The sequence below is a fragment of the Monomorium pharaonis genome, chromosome 3, assembly GCF_013373865.1.
Source record: "Monomorium pharaonis isolate MP-MQ-018 chromosome 3, ASM1337386v2, whole genome shotgun sequence".
Lineage (NCBI taxonomy): Eukaryota > Metazoa > Arthropoda > Insecta > Hymenoptera > Formicidae > Monomorium > Monomorium pharaonis.
In genome coordinates, this window is record NC_050469.1 from 21,775,584 (window position 1) to 21,803,290 (window position 27,707).

Here is a 27,707-nt window from a genome sequence, read left to right on the forward strand (position 1 = left end):
TTTTCATCTTTTTTTCTTCTGCTTTCCTTTGATAGATTGTTCTGAGCAATTGAGATCTAGCAATTGGAGGGATTTCATATACCTGAAACGTTAGTCACTCTCGTCGCGTCATCGCGTCCGTTTCGCACTCTGGTGACTCTTCTCTGCCGCGTTTCAGGACGCGAGTCCTCATGTCACCGCACTGGGAGACCCGTTCGTCCGAATGAAACCCGTCTCACCGCATCTCTCTCTCTCTCTCTCTCTCTCTCTTTCGAGCCCTCTGATTTGTAACGTTTTCCTCTCCGATATTCTTTTTTCATCCTCAGCCTTTCTACTCAATATCCTATTATTTCCTTTTGCCTAATCATTCTCTCACAGCATCGTACTCGGCTCTCATCCATCCGCACTTCGCATTCATCGCATTCAGCACATTCAGCAATCACACTTATCTGAGGATAACAATTGACATACGTTTCGTAACTTTCCTATACGACTAGACAATGTGTCGTTGCATTGTCTTATACTTTTATTAATTTATGTTATTAATATTATTTTTTTTTTCCTTCCCCTTAATGCGCGGCTGTACATCGTGGAGAATTGTTCCGGCGGCGGAGCTCCCGCTCGCTGACGTCTCACTTTGTGCCTTTTTTGAAAAAAGGTATGTTCTCCAATTCCACCTGTCAATATAGTTGTATCGATAAATAAATTTCGTCCCCTTCTCTCTCTGTCTCTCCTCTTCTAACGATCCATCCCTCACGATGTTGACGAAGCTGATGTGCCCGGCGTCGTGTCCCCTCGTGATTGCTTCATGTACGCTAGGCCGCCAAACGCGCCGATCTGGTTTCGTTTTCCATTTCTTTTTTCTCCTTTTCCCGAGCACGTGAAATTCGGAAGTGCATTCGCGATCATTCGTGCACGTCGCATCACTCACAGCGATGGCGTGCACGTTGCAGTTTTTCAAGCATATATACTTACTTAACTTTCGCACTACTCTGCGTTTTTTTTCTTTCTATTCCTGTTCCCACCCTCTTGGTCGGTATCACTACTGCTGCTGCTGCTGCTACTACTACCACCACCACCACCACCACCACCATTACCATTACCATCGTCACTAGAGAATAGGTCCGTTTCACGGCGAGCTACAGAGGTCCATTCGATTTGAAAAATTCGAACTCTCGATGAAGCGTGGATGAAATCCGAAGTTCAACCGTCAATGACAAACGCGCGCGACCTTTTCGCGCTTCCGTGATTATGATAACGAGTGTCTCGATACTAAAATCGACGACGGCGTGACGTGCGCCGTGTTTTCGTGTAAAAAAGATTGGATTTTCGCCTCGCTTCGGAATTTCCTCTTTTCCATTCACGTTTCTTTAGAAGAAGGTAACTAAGCGAAGAGAAGAGAAACGCGAGGCAATGTTGGACAGGACGTCTATAATAATACGCTAATCACGGGATGGTCGAGGATGTCGCGGAGAACGTTTTCCGAGTCCACGTTCGAGTCCCTTCTTTTTTGGAACTTTCTTTTTTTTTTTTTTTAAATAAATTATAGTTAATTATTTTCTTCGTGTAGCTAGACTGTTCTTTCCTTATCTGAAATATTTCAGTCCCGCGACCAGCAAAAATTTCTCGATGAAAAGCTCGGAGTCGAGGACGGCGATATGCGCGGCTCGGCCTATCAGGGCGTTTGCCGTTGGCGGTAGAGCGTGATGCACGTCGTATCTGACGAGACTGACGCCGGGCGCTGACATCACAGGATACAGAATGTTGTGCACCATCTCGCGATAAGCGGCACCTGGAAGAATCAGACGGGAGTCCGATTTTCAGTCGACATATTTGGCACCTTTTCCAATTAGTCTGTCAAACGTCTTTACTCGTTCTAATCTCAACTCGTTTTCAAAAAGAACAAAATAGTCCACGCTTAAACTTTGATACCTTGATCCGTCGGATCTCGTACGGCAGCCTTGCAGAGCTCGATTCGGGCAGAGTGCAAGGGCACGTACCGATCCTGGGCGCTGCCACACAGCAAGACGTGCTTGAACTTCTGCAAATTGCTCTTCTGGCTCAAACGGAACATGAAGGAGCGCCTCACGTCCGGTGAGTCTTTCATGGCCAGTTGCAGCAATGATCCGGACTTCTTCCACTTTTGCATGAACCACATACCTATACAAGTTAATGACGGAATGGAAATTACACTCAAGATTGACGCTCTTGCAAAATCTAACAATGCATCGCGGATACACGTTAAACCTTACCTGCGTTCACTAAACCGCTCGTGTTGTAAAGAGTGCCCAAATGTGGTCCGCTCAAGCTGAGAAAGGTGTGTAGACGAGGAAGCAGCGGACGCAGCTGCGGTCGCGTTAAAGCGCTGCGAATGATTATGGTCCCAAGGGAATGCCCGATAAAGCTCACCTTCTTCGGATTCAGGCCCGATGTTTCGATATGGTAGAGAATTTCCGACACTAATCGGTCGGTCATCGTTTCGAAGTCGGAAAAGGTATCTCCCTTTCGTGACATACGACAGTTTGTTAAAGACTCTTGGAAGATTGTGAGATTTATAAAATATTACTTCTCGCAAATAATTAAGATAAAGAAATTGACTTATAAAGTATAAAATATTATAATAATGTATAATAAATAATTTAAAGTGCATTTGCATAGAGAGAAAATAATTAATTAATGGCACAATAAATTTTTTATTGCAATTAGTACTCGAGAGTTGATATTCTGATAATTTTTCATGGTTTCAAGTGTAATTTACCTGATTTCTCTCGGACATCAGGAAATCCAAGTGCGCCCCAGGCAGACCCAACTCCAGATACGTCTTGACGAGACGGAGATCAGCGGCGTTACCATCGAGACCGTGGACGCATACGATAAGATGTGCACCCTCCGGCGAGAAGAGCCGATACTCGTCGCTGATGTGGAAGTACGGCAGAGTCGAGGCCAGGGTCGGGTAGTCACTAAGAGGCACATGGGATCTTAATAGTTGAACCGATGGCGAGGAATCGAGACCGTATCCGAGGGAATAGGCACGTTTATGTAAATGCAACTGTGCATCCTCGCGTTCTCTAGAGGGGGATAAGGTAGACAGAGAAGAGAACTTAACTACGAAAGACAGACGGAATTTTGCGGAAGTAAACGTGAAAGCAAAATACAAACGGCATTTAGCACTCTTCAAGAGGCGGAAGCAAAATCTCAAGAAGCATCGTCGCGTTTATATCGCGCTGAGAGACAAATGCAACGGGAAGAGGAGAAAGAAAAAGAAAAACTAAATCCTGATACTCGCAAAGCGCAACTCAAAGCTGCTGATTGATTAGTTGCCACGTTTCCTAGAATACCTTTCAGTTTCCAAGTTCAGATTCTCTTGTTAATAAAATAATGTTCTCTGGTTAATAAAATAATGAAAACAATATCAAATTCGGTTGAAGCTTCGTATTGGCAGCAACTTCAAATCTTGTCCCCGTAAACATTAGGCTTAGCTAAGGAAGCGGTTCTAACGGGTGGGCTGGTCGCGTCAGTATGCATAAAAATTCAAAACACCTGTAAATCTTGCCAGAGAAGCTCATCTGCCTTTTAAATTCCTCCTTGCATTTCTTGAAGTTGATGAAGTCATCCTGCGTGGACTGCAACAATTCCTTGCCCTCCTGATAACAGTCCAGGCAGATGTCTCTGGCACCGTAGATATTTTCCTTGTCCCGATCTTGGTTTCGTTGCGGACTGCAAGGCGCCGTTTTGTTCTGCTTCGGACTCCTGGTCTGCTTCACGGTCTCGTACACGTGATAGAGCGGATTGTCGATCGGCGCCGGTGGGTCGCGGAATTCCTCGGGAGGCGGCGGGTCATCCTGGAACATCTTTGGCGGCGGTAGCCGCAACTCCTCGTACGAATGCTCCTCCACGCTCTCCTTCGTGACGAGAGGGCGATCCTTGCGCGGTACAATCTTCGACAGCTTCTGCCGCAGTTGCTCGCTCGAGAGCTTGGCCTGATTGCGACGCTGCTCCGAGCTAGAAGTGTCGCCGCTGCTAACCCAGCCCGAACATTCAGACGTCAGGTTACTGGAACTCGAACTCGGCGTGGGACTGCTGGGCCTGGTGGACGGCGGACTGAGGAGATGCGGTATGATCGGCAGGTTGTTGCTTAGGTTGTCCTTGCTGTCGCGTATCGGCATACAGGGCAGAGAGACCGCGCTGCGCGGCACGACCACTTTGTTCTGAGCCACCGGCACGCTGGCACATCGCAGTCTTTTCACGTTTGGCGGTGGCACCCCGAAGCTCGACGTGTCCGACGGTGTCGTGCCGTTCGTCGTCGGTGCCTCTATTGGCGATTTTAGAGGTTCCATCTAAGTGAACGAGAATTCATGTTTAAAATATAAATTAAACTATGCGCGTGTGTGTGAAATTAAATTTAATACATATCTTCGAGTATTGTTTCTTGACATTAGTCACTTTACCTTCAGAATAATTTTATTGTTGTTCTCCACCTCGAGAACGCTCGTTGCGGTTGTTGAAGAGGAATGACGGTACTTTGGTAAGGGCGCGACAGCGGGATCTTGATATGCCGGAGGTGGCGGTGGTTTTCTATTTTTATGACTGCACTTTTTATTACTTTTATGATTGCTCTCCTCTACCGGGTGATCCGTGTCGAGGACGGGCGCCGAGTGTGGTCTCCTGTTGTGCTTGTCTTTTTTCCTCTCGGAGCGAGATTCTTTCTTCGATTCCGACTTCATGGCGATTACTTCGTAAATCGGTTCCTGAACCTCTGCGTTTTTCTTCTCGGTTTGACCGCGTCGTTGCTTCTCCTCGTTGTAATTCTGGGTTACATTATTGCGGGACGATTTGACCGATCGTTCTGTTCTTCTTCGAATCGGTCGATCTCGCCGGAAATCGCAGCACTCGCGCTCCACGTCGTCGAGCAGCCGATCCGTGCTCTTTGGCCTCTTTGGCAGCTCGTCGCGAATTCTACCGCTGGTGTTGCCGTTTGTGCGATAGAAAAACGAGTCCGTAGTTGCGTAATAATTCGATCTCTTGCTCTCAGAATCCGCCAGGTGCGAGTGGCTGCTGCTTATCGCGCTGCCATTCATGTACTCCGGTATCTCTGGACGACTTCTTTGGGTCATCGATGTCTTGCCGAGCGTGTGATATCTGCGACTCTCGACGCCGTTCGTTTGACTGTACTTGCCACCTGTCTGATGTCCAGATTTCCTAAAGTTCCCTCGGTAAGTGACTCTATCCAACGTTGCTGTGTGTAGCGGCTGTGGATCCGGCAAGAAGTCGCCGTTTACGTTCGCCTTGGAAGATAGAAAGCTACTTTGGTCGTTTGTGGTCGTTGGCAGCGGTTGGCGATTTCCCAGACGATGACTTCGTGGTTCTAACCTTATTTTTCTTGTATCGAGAGAATGGTAGTCTACGCGAAATAAATAGAAAATATAATATATCAGTCCATTTCCAGATTTATTTTTTCATTAATCAATGTTATTTTATCAATATAGTTTCTTTTTTCCTAAAACCTTGGATATTTTATCATACCTTCCACCGTGTTTGCCGACTTGCTTTCCGTTAAGCAATCGGGCAATTGACTGAGGTCCAGAGCACCCACGTACGTTGGCACAGCAAGATTCTGGTCGCAGGATTTAGACGAAGGTCGATAACCGGGCAGATGTGTACCGGGCGGCAACTCGGGAAACATCACCGCCAGCAGTGAACTAATGGAAGAGGATTGGTAGTCGGACTGTTGTTGCTGCATCAACATTTGCGTGGACTTGGCCCGAGGCAGGGGTATCACCGGTGTCGAGCCGAGAGATGGGTTTGGCGCGGAACAAGCCTGCTGACCCGAGGGCGGGAAGAGGGTGCTAATGGACGGCACAGTCGACCTGGCTTTCCCCCTGGAAGGAACAGTCGCGGGTGGCGTGACATTTCGACCGCCGCCACGCAGCCCCCGCGAGAACAATTGGGTCGACACAGACCTGGGTAAAGTCTTCGGCGATGTTTTGGGCTGCACAGGTGCCGCCAGCTCGGGACCCAGCTGATCGAGCGACTTGCTGTGTCTCGCCGGCAGCGTGGAAGGCGTTAGTATGAGACGAGCCTGGATCGATCCGATGTCCTGAGCTGCGCCTTCGCTTCTGGGCGACCAGATGGCCATGGAGCGCGAATCTATGAGCGCGGCTATGCCACAGCTGCAGTCGTCCATGTTGGGAACTGAAAAAATAATTTTTCTTACATAGATCGAAAAATTTGTATCAGTGTTTAGAATTATTAAAAATTAAGAATTATTTATATTAATTATATATATCATTATTTAAAAACATAAAAAATATGGCACTATAACGCATTTATTTTTATTTACAGTCTCCTATGATTAAAATACGTCTTAATATAATTTTAATATAATTTCAAAGTGGTATTACAATAAATATCATTGCGCTTATACTTTACCGCTGTTTCTGTGTCTTTGCTGCATGTCAGCGTATTGATCCTCAAAAATCAAAGGCAACGAATGTAAATCGCCGTCCACTTCCGGACAGTGGACAGGTAACGGTGGCAACGACGCCAGATAACGCGATCTTCGAGCAGCCTCGCTTACCGCTTGATAAGACTGATAATTCGCGTCGTAACAGCCAGCTGCCGATGTTTTCGGGTTCTCTAATACGAAGAAACCCTCCGCGAATCGCTTCACCTATAAATGAATAATTAATTATATACACAAATACAAAAACACTATAGAATGCAAGTACTTTTAACGTTGGCATTTGAAAAAGATTAATATGAATACTGGTACTAGTACACTTACAATCGTTATTTTAACAATTTACAAGACTTACTCTTAATTGATGATGAATTCGTGCTAAATGCTGATGAACCGCTTCTCTACCGGAGAACGCTTCGAGGAAATGCTGCCAAAGAACGATATTTTGTGCGCAGAGTTGGGCTATGTCAGCCTCCTCAGTGTCTATCAACTGTGCGTAGAACGGGTTTAAAGAGCATCCGCGCTAAAGATTAAAAGCAACAGCGTAATGCAAAAAATACGAACCTTCGTAATCTCTTTGTGCGTGTTCTGTGCGAGCTCGAGCGCCCTTTGTTGCCAAGAAGGGAGGAGCCGTGCCAAGTCGGACAGATCGTTCAGCAAAGACTCCCTCGAAGCTAGAAGCAGTCTCGTGACCTCTTGCTGGGCCAGTCTCGCGTGCTGTATCCTCGTCGTCGATCCAACGCATCTCGTAGTGGTCTCCTGAAATGATCCGCTCTTTACTAGGATTTCTTGTTGGGGTTTATCGAATAACATCCATTCAATGTCCATTCAACGTTATTATATGCGATTATCTCTCCGACAATCGCTTCAAACGGCACTCACGATGTTTCCGAAGGTCGCCGCGTTGCTGTCGCCGTTCGCCTGCTTAAATTGCAGCCAGGGTTTTCCGCTTCGTGGCGCACTGCAAATCATAATTCGACACATTGCGTACTTTTTACCGTGTAAACAACAGTTAATTCTTAGGTTAAATGTAATCGTTACAATATTTACTAAAAGTTGATTTATCTTTGCTAATGATGAAAAACAGATCACGCGCTACGTTTTCGACCGTCTAAATATTTCCTGGACAAAATACATCGCGAACACGTGTATCGCAATACTCTCACCAGCATTAAGCTTTTCGAATTTGCGTGGGAGTCAATATAATCACTGCCTCGTAAATTCAAATTCAAGGTAAAGTTAGTTAGTTCAGGAATTCAGAAGTCGAGAAAGAAGTAATAAATTGTGCGTTTACCCGGGCGGAAAGTTTATAGCCGGTTTATGAGCTTCTTTCAAAAGTGTCAAGAACTCACCAACTCTGCACTACGTGCAGTATGCTCTTCCTGCGTTCGCCGGAGGTGAAGGGACGCCGCCATAAAACAGAAAAAGGGAGCTCTCTCGTGAGGGACTATTCGTCGATTAAAACATACACACGCGCGGTATTTCGTGAGTTACGAAATGCGAACGTAAAATCGAGCGAGATACTGACTTGATGTAGGGCTGATGAAGTGCCACGAGGCAGGCGTGGATCGTAATGGACACCGCGGCGAGATGAAAGTAATCGAAGAGCACCGGCAGATGATAGTGAAGGCCCTTCGTAGGTGTGAAATTCAACTGCAGTGCCCTGAAAAAGAACGTCCTATCGATCACGGGTGACTCGATGTAGCGGCCCTCAGTCGAAACTATCATCGATCAGTTCGGCCCAATTCCAAACAGTTTGCGAACAAATATCCAACAGATGTCCGATAGATTTAAACCGTATCTGACAGATGACATTACGTCATCTTTTAGAAGTCTATAGAAATTGCCCGAAAAAAAAATCGTCTACGACATTGTTACTAGATGTATGCCAATTTTATCTAATATCTTCCCGAAAGAAAAACCTAGAAACGTTATTTTAACATAATGTAGGTAGTATATCTTTATTTTACAAAAATGTTTTTCTCTGTGTTGATATTATTCCGTTGCATAATTATTCGACATTAATATTAGAAAATGAACTAAAGTAAGTGCTCCTAGCTCAATTTACATTGTTAATTTCAGATTTAGCCATCTTTTTGTCAGTAATTTATTCTTCCGTGAGTTTTCATATCGCGTTCGAGAAAGGTCGCAAACAAGAGATAAGAATTGCGCGGCCGGCCTGATTGCTCAGATCGCTCGCAATCCAACCCTTGCGTGTTCCTGCTGTCACTGCTGAGAGAAGAATACGTTCTGCGTTCGTGTTAGACGGCAAGACGCTTACCTCGAGGACACGCAAGCCATGTTGCCCGGCTGCGTCGGCTCGCTGAACCATAGCTCGACGCCTAGATTAAAGTGGGTGCGCGACAGGGCCTCCTCAATCTTGTGACTGTGCACGAGCACATGCGCCCGGAATAGTACGGAAGTGCCGAGTGTCACCTCCTCGTTCCTGTAGAGGATCTGAAAGCGCTTACTCGTGCCCGGCGCCTCCAGGGAGTCTGCAACACAACGGTGCGTGCCTCTCCATCGAATTCGACGTCGCTCGCCTCGGGGATAGATCGATCGATCGGGGTGAACGGATTCAGCAAGTATGTTCGCGTGATATGACTGAGAACTTCGTTCGGGCAATCCGAGAAACGATCGCGAGACTCACGCGAAGCCCGCGTTAAATGTAAGAAATAGAAAATATCGAGACATAAAGAAAGAGAGATAGAGAAAAATGTTTCAAAATACGTGATTAGAAAATTTTTAATGATAAATTCGGCAATATTATATGTTGAGAGAGAGAGAGATATGCGTACTATATTTACTTCAAATAACTGTTGCTATGGGGGAAGCGAAGAGAAAAGGGGGGAGAAATTTTATAAGACACTAAATGGGACTGTACATGTAAATTCGAATGTAGCATGCAAAATAAAATGCCTGGATCATATAGAAACTATAGTTTGATCTTTAATTATTGAAATGCTTACGATTTGGTGGCTGATTGACTTCCACCTTGACTGGCAACTTCGGTGATACTCTAAGAGCAGTTCGTATCTGATAATATCTGTAAGGAAAAAAAAAGCACCGAGCTCTACTGATGGGCAACCGGTCGTGATATTTTACGAAGACACGATGCGGCGTCATATGCCGCGAGATACGAGTGATACAGGCGATAATCTTACCCGCGCTGAAAGAGATCGACATTGTAGAACTTGCAGAGCTCGAGGGAGAACTCGAGGGTGGCCTGTAGATCGCTCATCTCGATCCTCGCGATGGAAGGAACCACCCCCGTCCCGTGCTACCTTGGCACAGCCCCTTAACCGCAAGAAGACTGGCGTCGTCCAACACGACGACTTGCGAGCACGAAATTTTCAGGTCCTTGTCGAACCTCTCGATTCGCTCCAGCCATCTTGAAGAGGAATCTCAGCGCCAAAGGTCCTCTAAAATAACATTCGAATTTACACTGGATACCTCGTTGATATACCATACTATCATAAAATATGGACAATTTTTTTAATAAATAAACAACAAAAACATATTCTATAAAATATATATGAAAAAAGGAAATTTGTAGACAAATTTTGTTGGAATATTTCAGACAATAATTATACGAAGCAGGAAAGCGATAATATTATAATTAAAACTATGTACCGTCATAACAGGTTATTGTTGTATTATATTAATGTAATAATTGAGATAAAATCTCTATTTTGATTATATTAACATAATAATTCGATGTTCGATACTTTAATATTAACGAGTGTCGTAAAATATTGAATAGTCTCTTATTGTTAAAGAGACACTTAAGGACACAGCCGGAAAGCGCTTTTCATATTTCAAGGCGTACGCCGGGGAAGAGCCATAACCATCTCGTTAAAATTTCACCATTATCCATACGATATTCGCCGTTCCACGACAATAAAAACACGAACGGGAGCGTGCTTACGTTTGCGTATGCCATAAATAAATCGGCGACATCTAACTTAGCCGTGGTCAAATTTAACCGGGAATAAATTTTTACCGCTCGGCCAATTAATTTCTAAGCAGACCATCGTCGGTTTGCTATATCGAAACTCGGCTCACGATGAATGTTGGTAGAAGAACAACGACCGGACGTGTAGACGTGATCCGACAATGCGATGGCGCAGAGAGGGACAGGGCTTCAATAAATTCTTCTTTTTGCGTGTACAAATCGATATACCGAAGGCCGATGTAGTCTACCGCCGCTTTGATGTACACATGTAATGTTTATAGTGTGGAAAGTATTTCACAGTGATCTGCATTTCACTGCCAAGGGCGTTCAAAAGCGTGCACGCGAATGCAATTATCCTCATCCAGTTTTATACTTCGTTCCTAGAGAAGAGAACGAGATCAATGGTTATGTAATGCAATTTTCCCAAAGCGCGCTCAATAAAGAAGCAATAATGTATCAGCGAAAATTTAATAAAAGCACCTTACTCTGCGAAGATACTTTACGTTTGAAAATTAAAGAATTTCCAGGAATTAAATAATTATATAATAAAATACATATATTATACACGGGTATAGTAGAAGTTGTACAACTTCTTAAATAATACCAAATTAATCTTACTTTTTAATAGAAAGCTTATTTCGGAATTGTCAAAATATTTTATGATTAAAATATTGCCAAAAAAATCATCCCCCTTTCAACATGCACTTTTGCTAAAATATCACAAATTCGACTAATGCTCTGACCGTCAAATATGACTCATAAAATGATCTTACATCATCTTCGTATGTTTTCGTTATGCATTTAAGATTACTGCATCATAAACTCTTAACGTTTATGTCCGCTGTCTTTCGTCATTTTGTTTGTTATTCACTCGATCTAAGAATACGCTGCAGTTTATTGTGTGTATGTGTATGTATGTGATAATATGATAATACTACCAATACTACAATTACTGCAAAACTCTTATAATGTTTTCGACTGACCTGGGTTAATCGCTCCGATTAATGACGTCATAAGGCCAATCACAGCCATTCTTCTAAAGAACAGTATAACTTATAACTTTAATTGTATTATTTATAATATAACTACGTGTCTTGCAGTTTCATCTTACATTAATCTCCTCTTCTCTTCTATTTCAAGTTAATGAATTATTATGAGAAATGCTAATAACGAAATCTTACGCAAATAGTATTATTTGCATAAGATTTCCATAAATAAATGAAGATATCGGCAGCATAATCCCCGATGTGCTAATCGACCCCGATAGATTCATGTAATCTGAGCGCTCCATTATGACTGTCATTGCCTTTATGACTCTTTATCGATATGGATTATACGTGAGCGATTGTTTCAACGCGACAATCTCCGGTATGAGAAGCCGTTCTGAACTGCGCTCAGGGGAAAACTTTCTTAATTTACGCTCATCGATATTCCCAAGGCCGGTGTATTTTCTCGATGTGCACGACGGTGCTCACGATGCCGGAAAGTGCTTCTTTGCGAACGCACTCCATTGCCAAGACTGCTCAAAGGCCGCGTGCACTCGGCTGCCTCTTGCCCGTCGCTTTTAAAATAAGAAGATAGGCGACATCCTCTCAGCATGTCGACGCACTGGCAGCTCTTTTTCTTCCTTTTCTCTGTAAGTTCTTTTTCACGCAACAGGAGAGAGGCACAGTGACACAGATTCTTTTGTATAGATAAAAAAATTTTTTTTTTTAATTGAGAGACATTTGTAAAATTGTAAAAGAATTTTACGTTAAAATTGACGCTGTAAATAAGCACAGTTCCGCAATCTTGAGATCTCATCATCATTCGCGTCATTGCCACGGCCGCTCGACGGCACAGTACGGAAGCCGGCTTTTCCAGCACATTTATCCGCCCGGTGCGAAGATCAACGACTCTGATTTTCAAGCTAGAGTGGAACGTGAGAGGCGTCGCTACGATGGTGCTTGTCGCCGTTCAACCAAGGAGAGAATTTGTACCTTCGAATTATCGTATTAATTGTACTTGAGTTTACTCTTGTGTTTAATTCCGGGAAGCAGTTTCATTCTCGAAACGATTTCTGGTGCTGCGCATTAAAACGAAAAACAAGTATATTAATGAAAATATGTAAACTCTATATTGGCCACATCTACTGCATAATCCTCTCGGAACAAAAAAAAAAAAAATCCGATTCTCGTGATCTATCATTCGCTGAAATGCGGAAAAGTTTTCCCTTCTTCTTTCCATAAACCATCAGAAGTCCGCGAGTTGTTTCCGAGCTCCGTCGTTGAAGTAAAGTCCGTGCAATAATTTAAAGGGTCGGATTTTCCTTAAGTCGCAACAGACGGTGGAGAAAGAAGAGAGAAATAAACGCGGCCTGCTGCTAACGGACAGCTGTGCTCGCTCTGCTACTTTTAACTTGATCCACGTAATCTGCCTACGTGCGCATGTGTGGACCCGATGAAAAATATCCGGGCGACATTGCGTGCATTCCTGAGATACTTTTGAATTCTGTTATCTTACCGATGCCCATTTTTCAGCAATACCGAAATTAATGATATACCTTACAGAATGCGCATTCTTTACAAATTTTACATATAGATTGAAATTTATAAATTATATTTAGATATATCTTCCTCAATTTGTTGTATTGTGATTATTACTTTTTTTTTGCACTTTTTTTTTAAAGATTACAGATTTGAGAAACAAAGGCCTGTATTCAGAACGCGCTTATAAAGATGTTAGCATGCTTTTTTGTCATCCTATCTTTATCGTTCATTAGAATAAAGATAAAACAAGGGTAGAATGGCAAAAAAAGGGCGCGCTAACATCTCCAGCATATTCTATGCTGGAATAGGAACGCAAAATATTATTTTAATGTTTTCTCGCATTTTTCTCGTATTTTCACTAAAACGTAAAAATATAATTTTATACTCATTATACAACACAATTTTTGTAAACTTTTAAATCATATTAGAAGAAAAGAAATGAGTTTCCATATGTGTTTTATAAAAAAAAAAATATCCATATTCCATGTTATTAGTGTCATCCTTTGATGCTTTTTACATTACTAACGTGCCATGCTCCGGTCTCCATGCAAACGAGAGCTCCAAGTACGAGTCCATCGCTTTGATATGTTTTATAAGTCATACATGTTTTATTCGATTTGTATGCACAAATCCTTTATGCAAATGTCACAGACGGTTTATTCTTCACTATACATTGAAGATCACAGATTGCAAAAGTTTTTTCACAAAAAACATTTTTAAAAGACTTTAATTTGTTCATTATATTTTTTTTCTATTTGTTTATTACATTCTTTTCTCTCTCAGCTGTTAAAGAGTAAATAAAAAAAATGGAAATTTATACAAAATGTAACGAAACGTTTGCTGTTGGAACGTTATTTTAATAATTACATTATTAACTGTTCTATATTAACGTTAGAATATAGAAAAAGAATTTAGAATATTTTATATATTAGAGGAGAAGATAATATTATGGCTTTTATGGGTATTATGGCCACTCGTATCTCCCACGAGTTATTATGCAATATTGTCACATTTTTATAATTTAATATCCTAAGTATTACATATTTTCTAATATTGAATCTATCGATTGTGCGGACAACACATTAGCGAATGAAAGTGTGTGTCAAGTTTTCAATTTAAAATATTAATAATAACAAAGTTATTACGTAAATGTGGGACCATAATATCATTCTCTGCTCTATACATATAGAAAAAAACTTAACACACGTGCAAAATCCGAGTAACATCAGCGAGCGAATTTTGCGAAGAGATTTTTACATTATTATACATTTATGCGAAAAAAAAAACGCTTCACCGCCACGAGCTCTTCGCAATAGTTTGCGACAGGATAAAGTCACGCTCTCGTGTACGTCAAGCGCATTTCAGTTGCATGGAGGGTTAATCGTGCTCGAGCGCACTCTCACTTCGTGTGTGCGCTCACACGATATTTCTAGCCCCGAGGCCGACGCACCGTGGCCCAGATTAACGCTTCTGGGCAATATACCGTTCTACCAACAGATACGTGCGTATGGACGTATGGTCCAAAGCACGCTTTTTTTCCCCCCCTCCTCTGTATACGCGGAAACGCGAGCGAGATACGGAGTCTGTGCACGGTAAATCACGACTCCTCCTCCTCCTCCTTTTGCGGTTCCAGCTTATCGGCTTTTTCGTTACTTCCGCCACGGAGCTCGAACGACGTAACGATCCATTATTATTTCGTTTCGTACTCTCGCCACGGGCATCTCTCTGGCTAGCGCCGCGCATTCATCGAATTCAGCACTTTCGAGTAAGTTTTTGTAAGGCTAAGAACGGTGATTTATCGTGCCCGCGTTTATCAAATTACGAAATAAAGAATTTTTCTAGAAACTTTATTTCAGAAGGGAACTCCAGCTTAACTGTCGAGGAACGTATTATTAAAGTAAATGGACTTTACCTTGCAATCCTGTAAAAATAAAACTCTTCCCGAAACGATCTTCTCTCTCTCTCTCTCTCTCTCTCGGAGAAGTTGGAAGTTGAAGATCGTAAATTCGATATTTTGCGGCGGAAGGGTTTAAACTACGAAAATTCCAATTCCTCATACGCTCATGAGGCTGCCCCGGGTTTACGGAGAGCACAACTTGTAATTTAATAATAGTCGCGCTTGAATCCTTGGCAAAGTTACATTTTTTTTTAACGGCAGGACTAAAAACCGGCGACAAAACTAGACGCAGGTAGCACCGGATCGCGGCGCAACTACAATAGAATAAAAACTTCCTGGTCGGGTGTTAGAGGGGATTATTGTGTAACGTTTTGCCGGAGAGTAATCCCTTTTCTATAAAATTGATTTTCCCCCCGATAGACTTTGTAGGTTAAATTAAATATACGGAAACTATAAATATACCGGCGAGAGGATTACGTCTTATATACCAAAGGTTCGTTCTATGTCCGCATAAGAAACGGGAAATTATAAAACACCCTTCCCTCGACGTAATAAAAGCTGAAAGATCTGCAAGAGATATTCTGCAAGTTTTAATTTACTCGGTGCAAGTCGGGAAACTTGATCGCGACAGTAGATTCTAAAATAGTAATTTAGAAAAAATTATTCTCTCGCGACACGTAGCATAGAAAAAAAAAGATCTATCTTTCTCGAGACGTTTGCACTTTCCTTCATTTCTATTTATTTTTAGAGCATCACCCTCAAATCCATCCGCCTCGTCAACAACCTTTCAACAGATGAATGTCAAAGCAGTTTTCTCTGCAGCGTGTAATCATCGAGCCGCCATCGCGCGATTTCGTGCAAAAAGCATGAATAGCGGCGCATAATTGAGCAGTTTATTTTGAAGCCGACGTAAATAAAATTTCGAGACGCGAAATGCGTCATAATTGCATCCCTTTGTGGGGAATATTTCAAAGTATAATTAATATGCAGAAATATAATATTGTTCTCCGTACGTAATCTATTTATTATGATACATGATAAAGAAGCTTCGTTGCAAATTGCAGCTTTTTTTTTTCAAAAATGTATTTATACGAGAGAATTACAAGCAATTTGTTAGTACAGTGTTCCGAGATTCTGGCAGTTACATTTACTCGGCGCAATTATTTCCGAAATAATCGCTCTTTGCACTCTGCGAGATGATGCGAGAGATAGCTGAACGGTCTCGCCCCTTCATTGATCAAGAGACCTTGAAGTACCATCGGGGACTTATTAGATTCGCCAGTTATTTCATCGATTATAAAATCGCATGCGCGGTCGCCAAATGAAAGAGACGGACAGAAAGCGTCAATCGTCCGGCGTCGACCCTCCGTACAGTGGGAAACGGGAAAGTCTGACAAGGAAAATTGAAATTTCGTATCGATTAACGCGTCGTTCCCGCGACAAATTTCCATGCCACGTCGATCCACCCCAGGTCGTCTACCTATCGGTCGACCGCCGCCGCCGCCCTTTCGGCCAGCCAGACACGTGCATTTTCAACCTCGCATTTCTCGATGTATAAAGGCGCGATTATTAACGATAAAGAAAGAATTGAATTATCGCCAGCGCATAACTGTGTTAATTTCGAGAAATAAAACTCGTGCGTGCGCGAGAATCTCAATCTCGAAAGTGTTTTCAATAAAACCTCCGATCGTATTTCGTGCTCGATTTACCAACTTCACCTTAGCAAAAAATATATACGGTCTAGCGTAGTGTTTCTTCTTGGTTATTTATCTGTTTTATTTATTCAGCGAACACTAAAACGTTTCATCTGTCGTAATCTCGCTGTGCAATCTACCGCGATTGATAGCGAACCGGCTTCCGGCTTACGAGGCGCCCGGGATTCGATCGTAAAAATGTAAACCAAGGGGATTCCACCGAGTTTCGTGACCGTCCGGAAAATGGGAAATTAATCATTTTGTCGCGAAAAAAAGGGGGAGATTGGGAGAGACGAGGAGAAACCGAGAGAGACGGGTAGAGACGGATAGAGACCGGGAGAGACCGGGAGAGACGGGGAGAGATCGGAAGAAACCGGGAGAGACCAGGAGAGACGGGGAGAGACCGAGAGAGATGGGGAGAGACGGGGAGAGACGGAGAGAGACGGAGAGAGACCGGGAGAGACAGGGAGAGACAGGGAGAGACCGGGAGAGACGGAGAGAGACTGGGAGAGACGGGGAGAGACCGGGAGAGACGAGTAAAGACGGGAAAAGAACGGGAGAGACGAGGAGAGACCGGGAGAGACGGGGAGAGACCGGGAGAGACGGAGAGAGACGGAAAGAGACTGGAAGAGACGGGGAGAGACGGGGAGAGACCGGGAGAGACGGGGAAAGACCGGGAGAGACGGGGAGAGACTGGGAGAGACTGGGAGAGACAGGGAGAGACGGGGAGAGGCCGGAAGAGATCGGGAAAGACGGGGAGAGACGGGGAGAGACCGGGAGAGACGAGGAGAGACCGGGAGAGTGGCACTCGGCTTGCGTGCCTTTCAGCGTAACGCTGGCCAATCTCCCCCGCGTCTTTGACCCTTTCCCTCGGTCGTTTCCCTCGGAGCGTTTAACCCTCGACCTTTTTCGCTTCAGCCGCTCGTATTTAGTTGGACCTCGTATGCTTTGTAATATTAAATCACGTATTCGTGATTTCGAAAGTCGCCTCCGCGCGGAAGTTCAAAGTGAAAAGGCGAATGAAAATAAGCCCAGGCCTCTTATTGAGCAAGATTGCAATTTCGACCTTAACGTACAATGCACTTATGTACATTAGCTTTTCGTATCACTTTTTAATCCATTCTCGAGCATTGTATTTCAGACTGTAGCAATCTCGCGTGAATATCGCTATTTATAATAAATTATCTTTCACTCAATTAAGTTATTTAATTGGACAATAAAATAAATTATCATCCAAAATATATAATTTCATTTGTAATCTATTTAAACGAAGCTGTACATTTAAACAATTGTCATTTTGTACCGTTCTTATTTTAATGAACTGTTTAATTCTATAAATTTTCTCTCAAACAGAAGCCATTATTTAAAATAAAATTCTGCCCAATTCAAAAGCACGGCGCTCGCATATTTTTATCCGAAAGTCGATATTTATATCCTCCGGTCAAAAGTAACTTCGACAAACAGTTCTGCAAAGACGTGAAAGCGTGTCTATACTCGTGCCAGTAAATTTTTTATTATATCCTCGCTCTACCCTTAAAATAGCGTTACACTATCGCGCTAGATTTGCTTCCATGCGATCGCTTTTAAGATATTAAATCGTAATCTGTCGCTCTTTTCGACGAATCCACATGACCTTAATGGTACGACCGGAGACCAGGTGGCGAAGAAATTTCGTATAAATGAAAATTCCTTTCTACGGCGGGTGTTCACGTTCCCCTTTTGACTGTTGCTTTCGAATGCTTTCGAGGGGAGACCTGAATATTTGATGGGACTTCTTGTCCATGGCGTATAAGTGTTGCAAGTTTAAAGATTGACTCGGATTGTATCAACAGACTTAACAGGCAGGAGAATCCGAATACACAAAAGATGTTTTTGACCTCGATTTTTTAAAGGTGCGCTCATTGTGCTCTTTTAAAATACATTGTGAGCTCGTTGAATTATCATGATAACTTTTGAAAAATAACAACCTTGAGTCAAAGTGGGGCACCCTTATCATTCATGTAGAAAAAAAAAGGAAAGAAAGAACGTAGCAAATTAATTTGTAACAAATACAAATATTAGAAATAAAGTACTAAAAAATGAAGACATTTAATTTAAAGGAAAATAAAGAATTCAAATTTAAAAAATTTATAGCTAAAAACTATTTTAATAGTCCATACAATATGGTGTGACGTAAACAGAATTATTAAGTCTTGATTGAAAATGAAGGTGATTTCCTTTGAAACTTCGGTCTCAATAACCTTCATTTTCGCTCACAGGGGTTGCGTGCGTGTTTGGGCAGACGTCTAGACGGTTTCTATCCGATGAAGCGGCGGTGGCGGTGGCGGCGTCATCGCGTAATCAAAAGTATTTCTTATCTTCGAGGCATCGTACGTGGCGCCTCGCGACATCAGATCGAACCTTGGAGTAATCTCGAGGTCTACCGTTCGGCTTCCTACGAACGGTACCGCTTATTACCGTAATAAATATCGTGAGGCGCTCGTATTCTGCCGGGGAAAAGAATGAGCTGCAAATTTCGCAACGAGACTATTTGATTACGATGATTTACTCGACTTATGGGTTCGATTCATCCTTCATTCTTTTTTTTCTTTAGATACAACAAATTACATTGACAATTGATACAATTGTACTAGATTTTAGTTCACTTTGTTAGTAAGATTTTTATTTTTATTTTCTTTAATCATACATTATAACACGTATTCATGCGTTTATAAAGATATTAGTGCGCTTTTTTGTCATTTTATCCTTGTTTTATGTCTAATGAACGATAAAGATAGAATAACAAAAAAGCGTGCTACTAACTTTATAACTGCGTTCTGAATACGGCTTGTATGTGTATATAGAAATATATAATAAAACAAAAATTCTAAACCAATAATTGTTTAATTGTATAAGAAAATTAAAATTAACAGATAATTAAAATTCAATATAATAAGAAAATTATATATCTTAAATTAAAAACAAGGGAAAAACTATTGCTGCTCAAGAGATACTCAAAGATAATGTTTTTATTTAAAATTTTGGATAAAATAAAACAATATTTTTTAATTACAAACAATGTGAAAGAATTGACATTTTTTTAAAAACACGTTCGCTAATATAGAGACATTAAGTTTCGTTACTTTTGCTGGTAATAATTTATTTTAATTTCATTGCTAGCAAATGTGTCAACATACGTAAAATTTATATTTGATAGTTTTATGAAACTTTTTAAATGCTCAATTGCTCGATCAAAATTATCTCAATTTGAAAAATAAAGTTGTCTAACAATGTCGATTGTAGCAAAAATAATTACGTGGTACGTAATGATATAAGAAGAGAAACATATGTGAAATCAACGGCGCGTTTCCCATAAAAAGCATCTTGTTCAAATCCTATTACAAAAACGTCGTTATTCAATGTAATGTAAATTCAAGATGCAAATTGTTGGCTGTTTCGCCCGTGATACATTGGCGTCTACCGTTTTCGTAGTACGGTATCGCAAAAACCTTCTCTCATTTGCATCTTGGATTTACATTAGTGTTTGCTGTAAACGTGACTTTAACGTCTGCGATATCCAAGACATGGTGTCGCAAGAAATCTTTAGTAACAAACTGCGTCGTCTCTGCCTGTTCGCCGTACAAAAATACGGATTCTGCTGATAGCGCGATAAATGTTAAATCCATTTACTCGGCGGCGTGAGAAGAGATTTTATCATCGCGTATTTCTCCAATGAAATGCAGTCTCGCTCAAAAATCTGGAGCACTTTAATAAATGACAGCTTAAACTAGTTAGAGCTAAAGCTAAAGTTCAAAAGTTAAAAATGTAATAAATGTACAAAATATAGAATTATCAATCAAATATTTCAAACATTTATGATTTCCTTAAATTTATGAAAACTATCATCATTTTATTATCCATAAATATAAAAAATATATTGCTATATTTAATATTTAATATACGTTTTCTTATATAAACCTTATTATGTCTAAATAATTTCCATATAAAACAATACAAAATTTTTTTGTTATAATATATTGACATCAACCATTTATTTAAAAGTTGAATAACAGAATCGCTTTGATCACCTACAAATGGACGGTACAGTGTAATTTTCAGGCAAACGAAAAAGTGCACCCTCTTAACCGGCTAGCGCTCGAAGAATTCCTTTTTTCTCATTTCAAACCGTTTGAAGGATATTCTTTTTGAGCTTCTCTCATTTCTTAGGACAAAAATTTTTTGTTTCTCTAGAATAAATGCGCATAAATTGTAGGTAAAAAACTCCGGTACAAAAACACTTAAAAAAACGATACATGCGTTTATCAATACATAAGTGTTCTGTAACATGTTTTTATGGCACAATACTAGAATAACTTTACTTTAATCATTCGTTAGATACTATTTAATATAAAACAGATTTGAAAATATAATATTAAACACACACACACACACACACACTCTCTCTCTCTCTCTCTCTCTCTCTCTCTCTCTCTCTCTCTCTCTCTCTCTCTCTCTCTCTTTTAAGGATAAAGAGTAAAGATCTAAATTTTAATTACGGATTCTTTGAAATGAATTTCTCGATACTACTATTAAATATTACTATTAATTATAATTTTCAATATAATTTTGGTAATTTTTAATCAAATTAAATGTTTGAAGTAATATAATCTGCTTGAATATAAGTGAACATCGCGGCTTCAATTCTAGTTCCTGGAACAAGGAAAAAATAGAAAAAGTAGTTGAACAGAAATTAAAGTAAATCTACATTTGATACAAATTGGTTTTAAGCACATAAAAAACTGGAAAAGGCACTTAAAATTTATTTTCAATAATTTGAAAGTAAAAATTTAATAACTAAAAACTTCAATTTCTCTCTCAAAAATCCACAGACATGATATAAATAAGATATTGTAACTTTAGCTATAAAGCGGAAACAGATCTTATAACGATGCAACGTCCGGTTTAGGAGGTACATATAACATGCGCTCATATATCTGCGCATGTATTTTCTCCTCAAGCCGATAAACCGGTAGTTCAACAGCCACGCGAGCGTGCTCGAGAAGTTTCGCCCCTTAGGGCAATAAAGCCGCCTTTATTGCCGGAGATACGAACGCGTGTCTGCTTACAATTCTTTCTTCCTATCTGCGAGAGATCTTCGATCGTAGTGCGTTTTCTGCACGCGTGACACTTTTTTTTCTCTTACACGTACCCGTACGACAGGTGCGACGACGAGGGAGATGATAAATTTTCGAGCGGCCAGCCGACTAATCTCACGTACTCCACTTTAATAATCAAGGTCATAATTTCTAAATTTGTATCCGGACTCATAAATTACGCGGCGTCTTGTGACGCGAATTGTACAACGTTGTTGTTTTGAATTAAACGATAACATAAACATTTTCAAAATATTTAATATTAGGTAGCTAAAACACAAATAGTGGCATTGCAAAAATTCTTCACAGACTTCTGATATATTTTGTACAAACACAATGCACATAATATATGAGAAAATTGCAAGTTATAACAAATTGGCGTATCAAAGAAATAGTCGAGCCAATTCTTCTCTTGTTCCCGCCACCATGCGCACATCCCGATTTCATTTTGAAGCGGAATTGTTCGTTCCGAGCTGAGCAATTTGCTCGCTAATCACCACGGTGCAACGAGCCAAGAATCTACTATATCGTGGCCCGGAACTTCTAACCGCATTGCCACTCATTATTTCTCGAACCGCTTCTCGAGCAGGCCACTTCGATCTGCTGACTCATAGCGATCTATCGACATCTGACTTAAATTGTGGGTAAGTAAATCCCATTTTTTTTTGCCTGACCGATCTTTTACGGTCGCAATTACTTTTTCTCTCAAAACGAAGTTATAATTGTCGAAAAAAGGACTAATGATTAAAGCTTGTTTTATCTTTTTCGTATAGTACCGATGAATGGCATCGACGAAAAACAAAAAAAGTTGATAGTTTAAATAATCGTATTTAAAAATCGAAGAGATTCATCTATTATTCATCGATAGAACCGAATCGTTTGAATAACTATGAAGACTCATCGGCACAAGTGTTTCAGTAGTCAGTAATTGCGATATTTCTTATGTAATAAAATTATACGTCGCGTTCATTACTTAATACAACAAACAATATCGATTTCGCAACTCTTGGTATTACGGGGCTCTGATGTAATGCGAATAAAGAAAAGAGTATACACGATATGTATCAATACCTTCAAACTAAACTGTACCGTTTTATGTACAGCTGTAACACGCCCTACATAATATGTATATACCAGCGTTTAAACATTCTTTTGAGCACTTATATATAATCTCGCGCGCGCGAGTGTGTGTGTGTATGTTTGTCGGTTCAATGACCATCTCGATCAAAGATTGAAAATGACACAACCACTCGGCTTTTTCTCCTCGCGATAAGGTTTCAGGTCGAATAGAGCACTCCGACTGATTGCTATTAAGAGCAAAAGTAGGTCGAGACAATGAGAGACCCACAGGAACGTTATCATTCACGGGAGCAAGATTTCAGTAAAGAAAATGACGAGGATACCAACCGCGAAATATGTTTTTGGCAACAATACGGGAACGCATTAGCACCAGAATACCTGTCGGAGTATGAAAGGATGGGAGATGGCTCGCCTCGACGAGCAAAAATTTATTTTTGAAATAAGACTGAGAATGATGTATAATACGATGTGCTCGTGATTTTAAATGTTATCTACGATCTATTTAAATTAAAAACTGATATCTTAATTTTAATGTTGAATTACTGTATTTAATTTATACAAATAATCAAAAATTTATATTTATAATTTGTCAAATACAAATAATAAAATTTTATTGCTTAAATTAGAAAGAAATTTTTTCAAGGTTCCAATTAAAGGTGTAATTATCAATTTTTTTAAGAATACAGATTATTTGTAAATTACAACAACTAATTTCTATAACGTCGAACAAAAACAAGATCGAAATATTCATTAATGTAATTTAAAAAATTCAAAATTATTTTATAACTATCTAAATTACAAAGGCCAACCTTCAAATAAAACAGATAATAAGACATTAATCGAACGTTCTGAACCTCTTAAATATCCAATAATTCTTCTTTCGAATTCCATCTATATTGTGAGATATGAGAGGGAAGCACAGTGCTCTTCCTCACCATTATCAGTATTCAGTTTAGGGTTCCGTGTCATGTATTATTTTTGTCAAGAGAGAAAACGCTGCGGGTAGCAGAGGGAAAGGGTGGGAACAACTGTTTGGCGAACCCGACCAGTCTGTGTACGCGATCCCTCAACTCGAATGCTGTTCCATATCGGTTGACCTTTTCTGAAAACGGCTACGCCTCAGAAATGTCAGGGTACTACTATCTCCGCGGTTATGAACTTTTGGGCTATACATCTGTTACGCTATTGAAGTCATCGTACTGCGCGCCGGGTCATTCGTAGGAGTCGGATGGGCTGGAATTTTCCTAGGAATTGGTTCCATGCCCTTTATCTCGTCCGCTTCAACTAGTCGTATGCGACTACTAGTCAAACTGTAGATATAATCGATAATAGAATAGTGCATGATACCGGAATACCTATTGCGGCCGAGGACGCAAAATAACAGCGCGTTTGTTTAATAATAGCTAATCGACCGACCAATTTTAGATTCCATTCATTTCTACGTGAACTAATTTACTAAATGGCAGACTTTTCCAATTATTTATGTTATATAATTATGAATATATACCAAAAGCAGTAATAGTTACTTTTTCTGTAACAGTAGCGACAAATTCATTTTAGTGGATTTTTATCGTTACTTTTATCGTTGCAATTAATCACTGTAGATTTCGTATTGAGCTGGTCAAGAAGCGACAATTGAATGCCACTCTAAAAAAAACCTCATAAAAAAAGTAACGAATCGTTACTTTCTAAGTAACGTCGCAGTTACGGTAACGCGTTTTCATAAAATAACCTTTTTCAACCTTGATTATAATCACATATAAAATAAACATGTGGATAAAATAAATCGATAGGCCTATTACTTTCTTTTCATTGCAGTTAAGAAGCATTGCTACCGATGTTTAATGTTTTATGTCGTTATACTAATGATATTTCAAATCATTTTATTTTATTATTTTAAATAAACCTATACATACGTAACGATAATATACTGCATTAAATATTACATATACATACACAGTCACTTCTCCTCTTAACCAGAAGACTACAAAGGGAAAGTAAATTAAACTTCGTGACTTGACTGACTTACGCACATTGAATGTTACATTGTACACGCATTTGCTGACATTACGGAGAGTTTACGGGGGCCGAACTTCCGATCCCGATGAAGTTAACGCTACATTAATGCGGCGCACGAACTATATCGTGTTGCGTAACTAAACAAACACCCACACAATAACAATATTAAAAACCCAGGTAGATTGCAAAATTACAACCTTAGCTAAGTTCCGACAGCAGCATAAATCCGCTTGCTCGTTAAAACTTCACGATTGTTTTACAATTTTGAAATTGTTGCAGATTTTCAACTTTTTCTTCCTTACGATTATGAGACGTTTTGCAAAGTGGTAGATAATCCGACGTAAACACAAGATTTTAATTATAATCGGCAAAATATCATTATTAATAATTTTCCAGTTTCAAATATATGTATCGAAAGTTCCTTATCATGTTCTTCTCCTGTTTCTTAATTAAAAAAATGTCTTTTCAGAATTTCTAAACATATAACTTAAATCTCAATATTTTTCCAAAATAATGCAAGGTGATAAAAGAGCGATCAAAATTGCGAAACAATCCAAAGTTTATTGAGACTACAACGTTCGGGTTTATATACGCGTCGCGATGATTCTAGCAACACTTAGAAACTCCCATTCGTAGACACAAGTGTGCTATTTACTTCGCAGATACTCAGAATAACCGCGACTATAATCCTCTCGAGTATGATAGCGGCACGCACGCGAGAAAGGGATTGACGAGCGACGGTCGCAAAGTATCAAAAGAGGGAAACATTGATCGATCACTTCTTATGAGCTTTATAGCGACGGTGGTTACTGAGACGGTGGTGTCGGCAGCAGCCGTAACCTTGCTAAATTATTGAACGACCGTGCTAGACGCCGTCCATGCCGCAGTCATGGGCAATTTCGTGGGATATACATTTCCGGCTCGCATAAAATCGACGTGCCAGAAATCGGTATCGACGGATTTCGAGACTTGAGGGGCGAGACTAGACGCCGACGGGCAGATTTGAGGCACACGCGGGCACGGGCGATAAAAGGAAGTAGAGAAGAGAAGCAAAGTAGAAGAAAAATAAGAAGAACGATGGAAATTGCTCTCGTTCTCAAGTTCCCTCGAAGTTCCTTCAGGATAGATTGAGTAGCGACAAAAACGCTCAAGGGTGTTAAACGCATTTAATTTTCAAATATTAATAATTTATATTCGTAGATACTTTACTTTTTTTTTACTTTTCAAAGGCAGAATTATCGAATTTATATCGAGTAAAACTTCTCCCGCCTAAGGATAACATTTTATATCCGCTTACATCAAGCATTATCAAACGGTAAAATCGTTGAGAATTAAGGCGCGTTAGAGAGAAGTTCATTGAATTGCCTGGTGGACGATTGAGGAACCTGCGTTTAAATAAATTGACATTTTCCGACTCACGTGCGCATTAGACGAGGCAAGATAGCCGCTACTTCCGCATAATAGCAGGAGAGGATAAACGTGTGAGAGGGGAATTAATTTAAAAGCCGTGACTCACTGAAACATTCACGATGACGTAGTTAGCGTGCGGCCTCTCTATCGCCTCTTAAAAAAATGAGTAATAAAAAGAAGATGACAGAAAAAAGGGAAGAGGGAGAGAAAGAGAGAGAAAAAAAGTAATCCGATAATATCTCTCTTTATAGTGGCGCTCGAGACCGGTGCATATAGACACCGGTGATAAGAAGGAGGGAAGTGATGAGGAAGAAAGTCGGGTAAAAAGATTCCCCTCTTGGAGTCGACAAGTATTCCCGGTATTCGCGTACTCATGACGTATGAAGGGGTTACTCGAGGGAGGGAGCAAGGCGCGTACGCATTTTGCCCAGTAACCCCTTTCTTCATTGTTTGTACGGAACTGAACTCTCGTCCGTGCTGGAGAAAGAGCCGCCTCACGCGCACCAACTATTCCGGTTTGCAAGGGAAAGCGGAAGGAGGGGGAGGAGGAGGGAAAGAAAAAAAAAAGATACGAGGGAGGTCTGAAGGGACAGGGTTGCGGATGTGGTAGAGAATCGGGGGAGTGACGAGGGGAGAGGCCGCGGGCGAGAGAAATCGTGAGGGAAACAAGAGACAGAGAGCGGTATCCCTCCGCGACGGAGATCTCCCCTCCCCCTGCACCCAGAGCGCAAAGCGGCGGCGGCGGCGGCGGTGTTCCCTCGCCCCAATTACCGTGCTCGGCGCGCAACGCCTACCGTGCCTCGTAATTTGCATCCGACCTCTATTTCCTCACGGCGAAGCGTGACGCGCAACTGCGTGTGTTCTCTCCTCATGATCAACCTGGATCATCCAACGATCCACCCGAGAAGCGCGAGCGCACCCCGAAATGATCTTTCAAAGCTTATACGATATTGTTAGAGGCGTCGGCTGTTTCGCGCGGAGCTTCGAGGTCCTTGCCTCGTGTATATATCAAATATTCGCGATGATTCATTCCCACTGTGGTGGAGGGAAAGCGGAAAGGGACGGCACTCGACGTGGCTTACTCACGAGGCACGAGAGGTCATCGACGGTAGGAAGGAGGCCAGCGACAGGCTGGCATCGACTCCGGGATGACGAGCGGCGACCGACGAGCATCCTTCCGGTCGCCTCACCACCCTCGCTTTCCCCGCATGAAACAGCCCGGACAGCTTCCGGCGGCGACGTCCCGCGAGGACCCGGGCGATTCTCCCCCCGTTGTCGCCGTCGCTCAGGCAACACCCACTTTCTCCCCTGGCCTCGTAACCTCCGGGGTTACCACTTTCCTTCCGTCCCGCCGCCGATCGCAGGGGCGCAGCACTACCCTCCGTCGTCGTCCCCGTCGTCGTCGCCGACCACCACCACAACCACTGCCACCATGAACCGTCACCGTCGCTACCGCCGTCGTCGTATAGCTGTCGTCGTCGTCGTGCTCGTTGCCGCAGCCACAACGAGCGACTAACGGCAGTAGCGGTAGACGCCTGATATACTACCGTCAG

At 41.4% G+C, this 27,707-nt stretch overlaps 1 protein-coding gene across 3 annotated transcripts; it reads right to left on the reverse strand.

Annotated features, from left to right (window-relative positions):
- LOC105837930 (protein FAM135A) lies at window positions 1–27,696 on the reverse strand. Of its 3 annotated transcripts, XM_012683126.3 has the most exons (18): window positions 27,241–27,696; window positions 9,604–9,861; window positions 9,409–9,485; window positions 8,721–8,934; window positions 7,968–8,102; window positions 7,792–7,821; window positions 7,322–7,400; window positions 7,004–7,198; window positions 6,795–6,929; window positions 6,409–6,649; window positions 5,940–6,171; window positions 5,503–5,858; window positions 4,428–5,380; window positions 3,520–4,316; window positions 2,738–3,047; window positions 2,232–2,481; window positions 1,912–2,139; window positions 1–1,771 (listed from the first exon to the last, which is right to left on the reverse strand). In XM_012683126.3, exons 2-18 carry the CDS (start codon window positions 9,678–9,680, stop codon window positions 1,566–1,568), a joined length of 4,515 nt encoding a protein of 1,504 aa, XP_012538580.1. In that variant the 5' UTR covers window positions 9,681–9,861; window positions 27,241–27,696; the 3' UTR covers window positions 1–1,565. The 3 variants fall into 3 exon arrangements, with proteins under 3 accessions (XP_012538580.1, XP_012538579.1, XP_012538581.1); XM_012683125.3 differs by having other exon boundaries at window positions 5,503–6,171; XM_012683127.3 differs by having other exon boundaries at window positions 2,738–2,939; window positions 5,503–6,171; window positions 27,241–27,690.
- Window positions 27,697–27,707: the final 11 nt, after the last annotated feature.

What these genes read in the sequence shown, in the direction of transcription:
- LOC105837930 (XM_012683125.3), bottom strand. Translation starts at nt 9,680, where the DNA reads ATGAGCGATCTACAGGCCACCCTCGAGTTCTCCCTCGAGCTCTGCAAG. An exon ending in AGTCAATCAGCCACCAAATC is followed by an intron (nt 8,935 to 9,408) that starts GTAAGCATTTCA and finishes GTTGTGTTGCAG; the next exon opens with ACTCCCTGGAGGCGCCGGGC. An exon ending in GAATTCATCATCAATTAAGA is followed by an intron (nt 6,650 to 6,794) that starts GTAAGTCTTGTA and finishes ATTCATTTATAG; the next exon opens with GTGAAGCGATTCGCGGAGGG.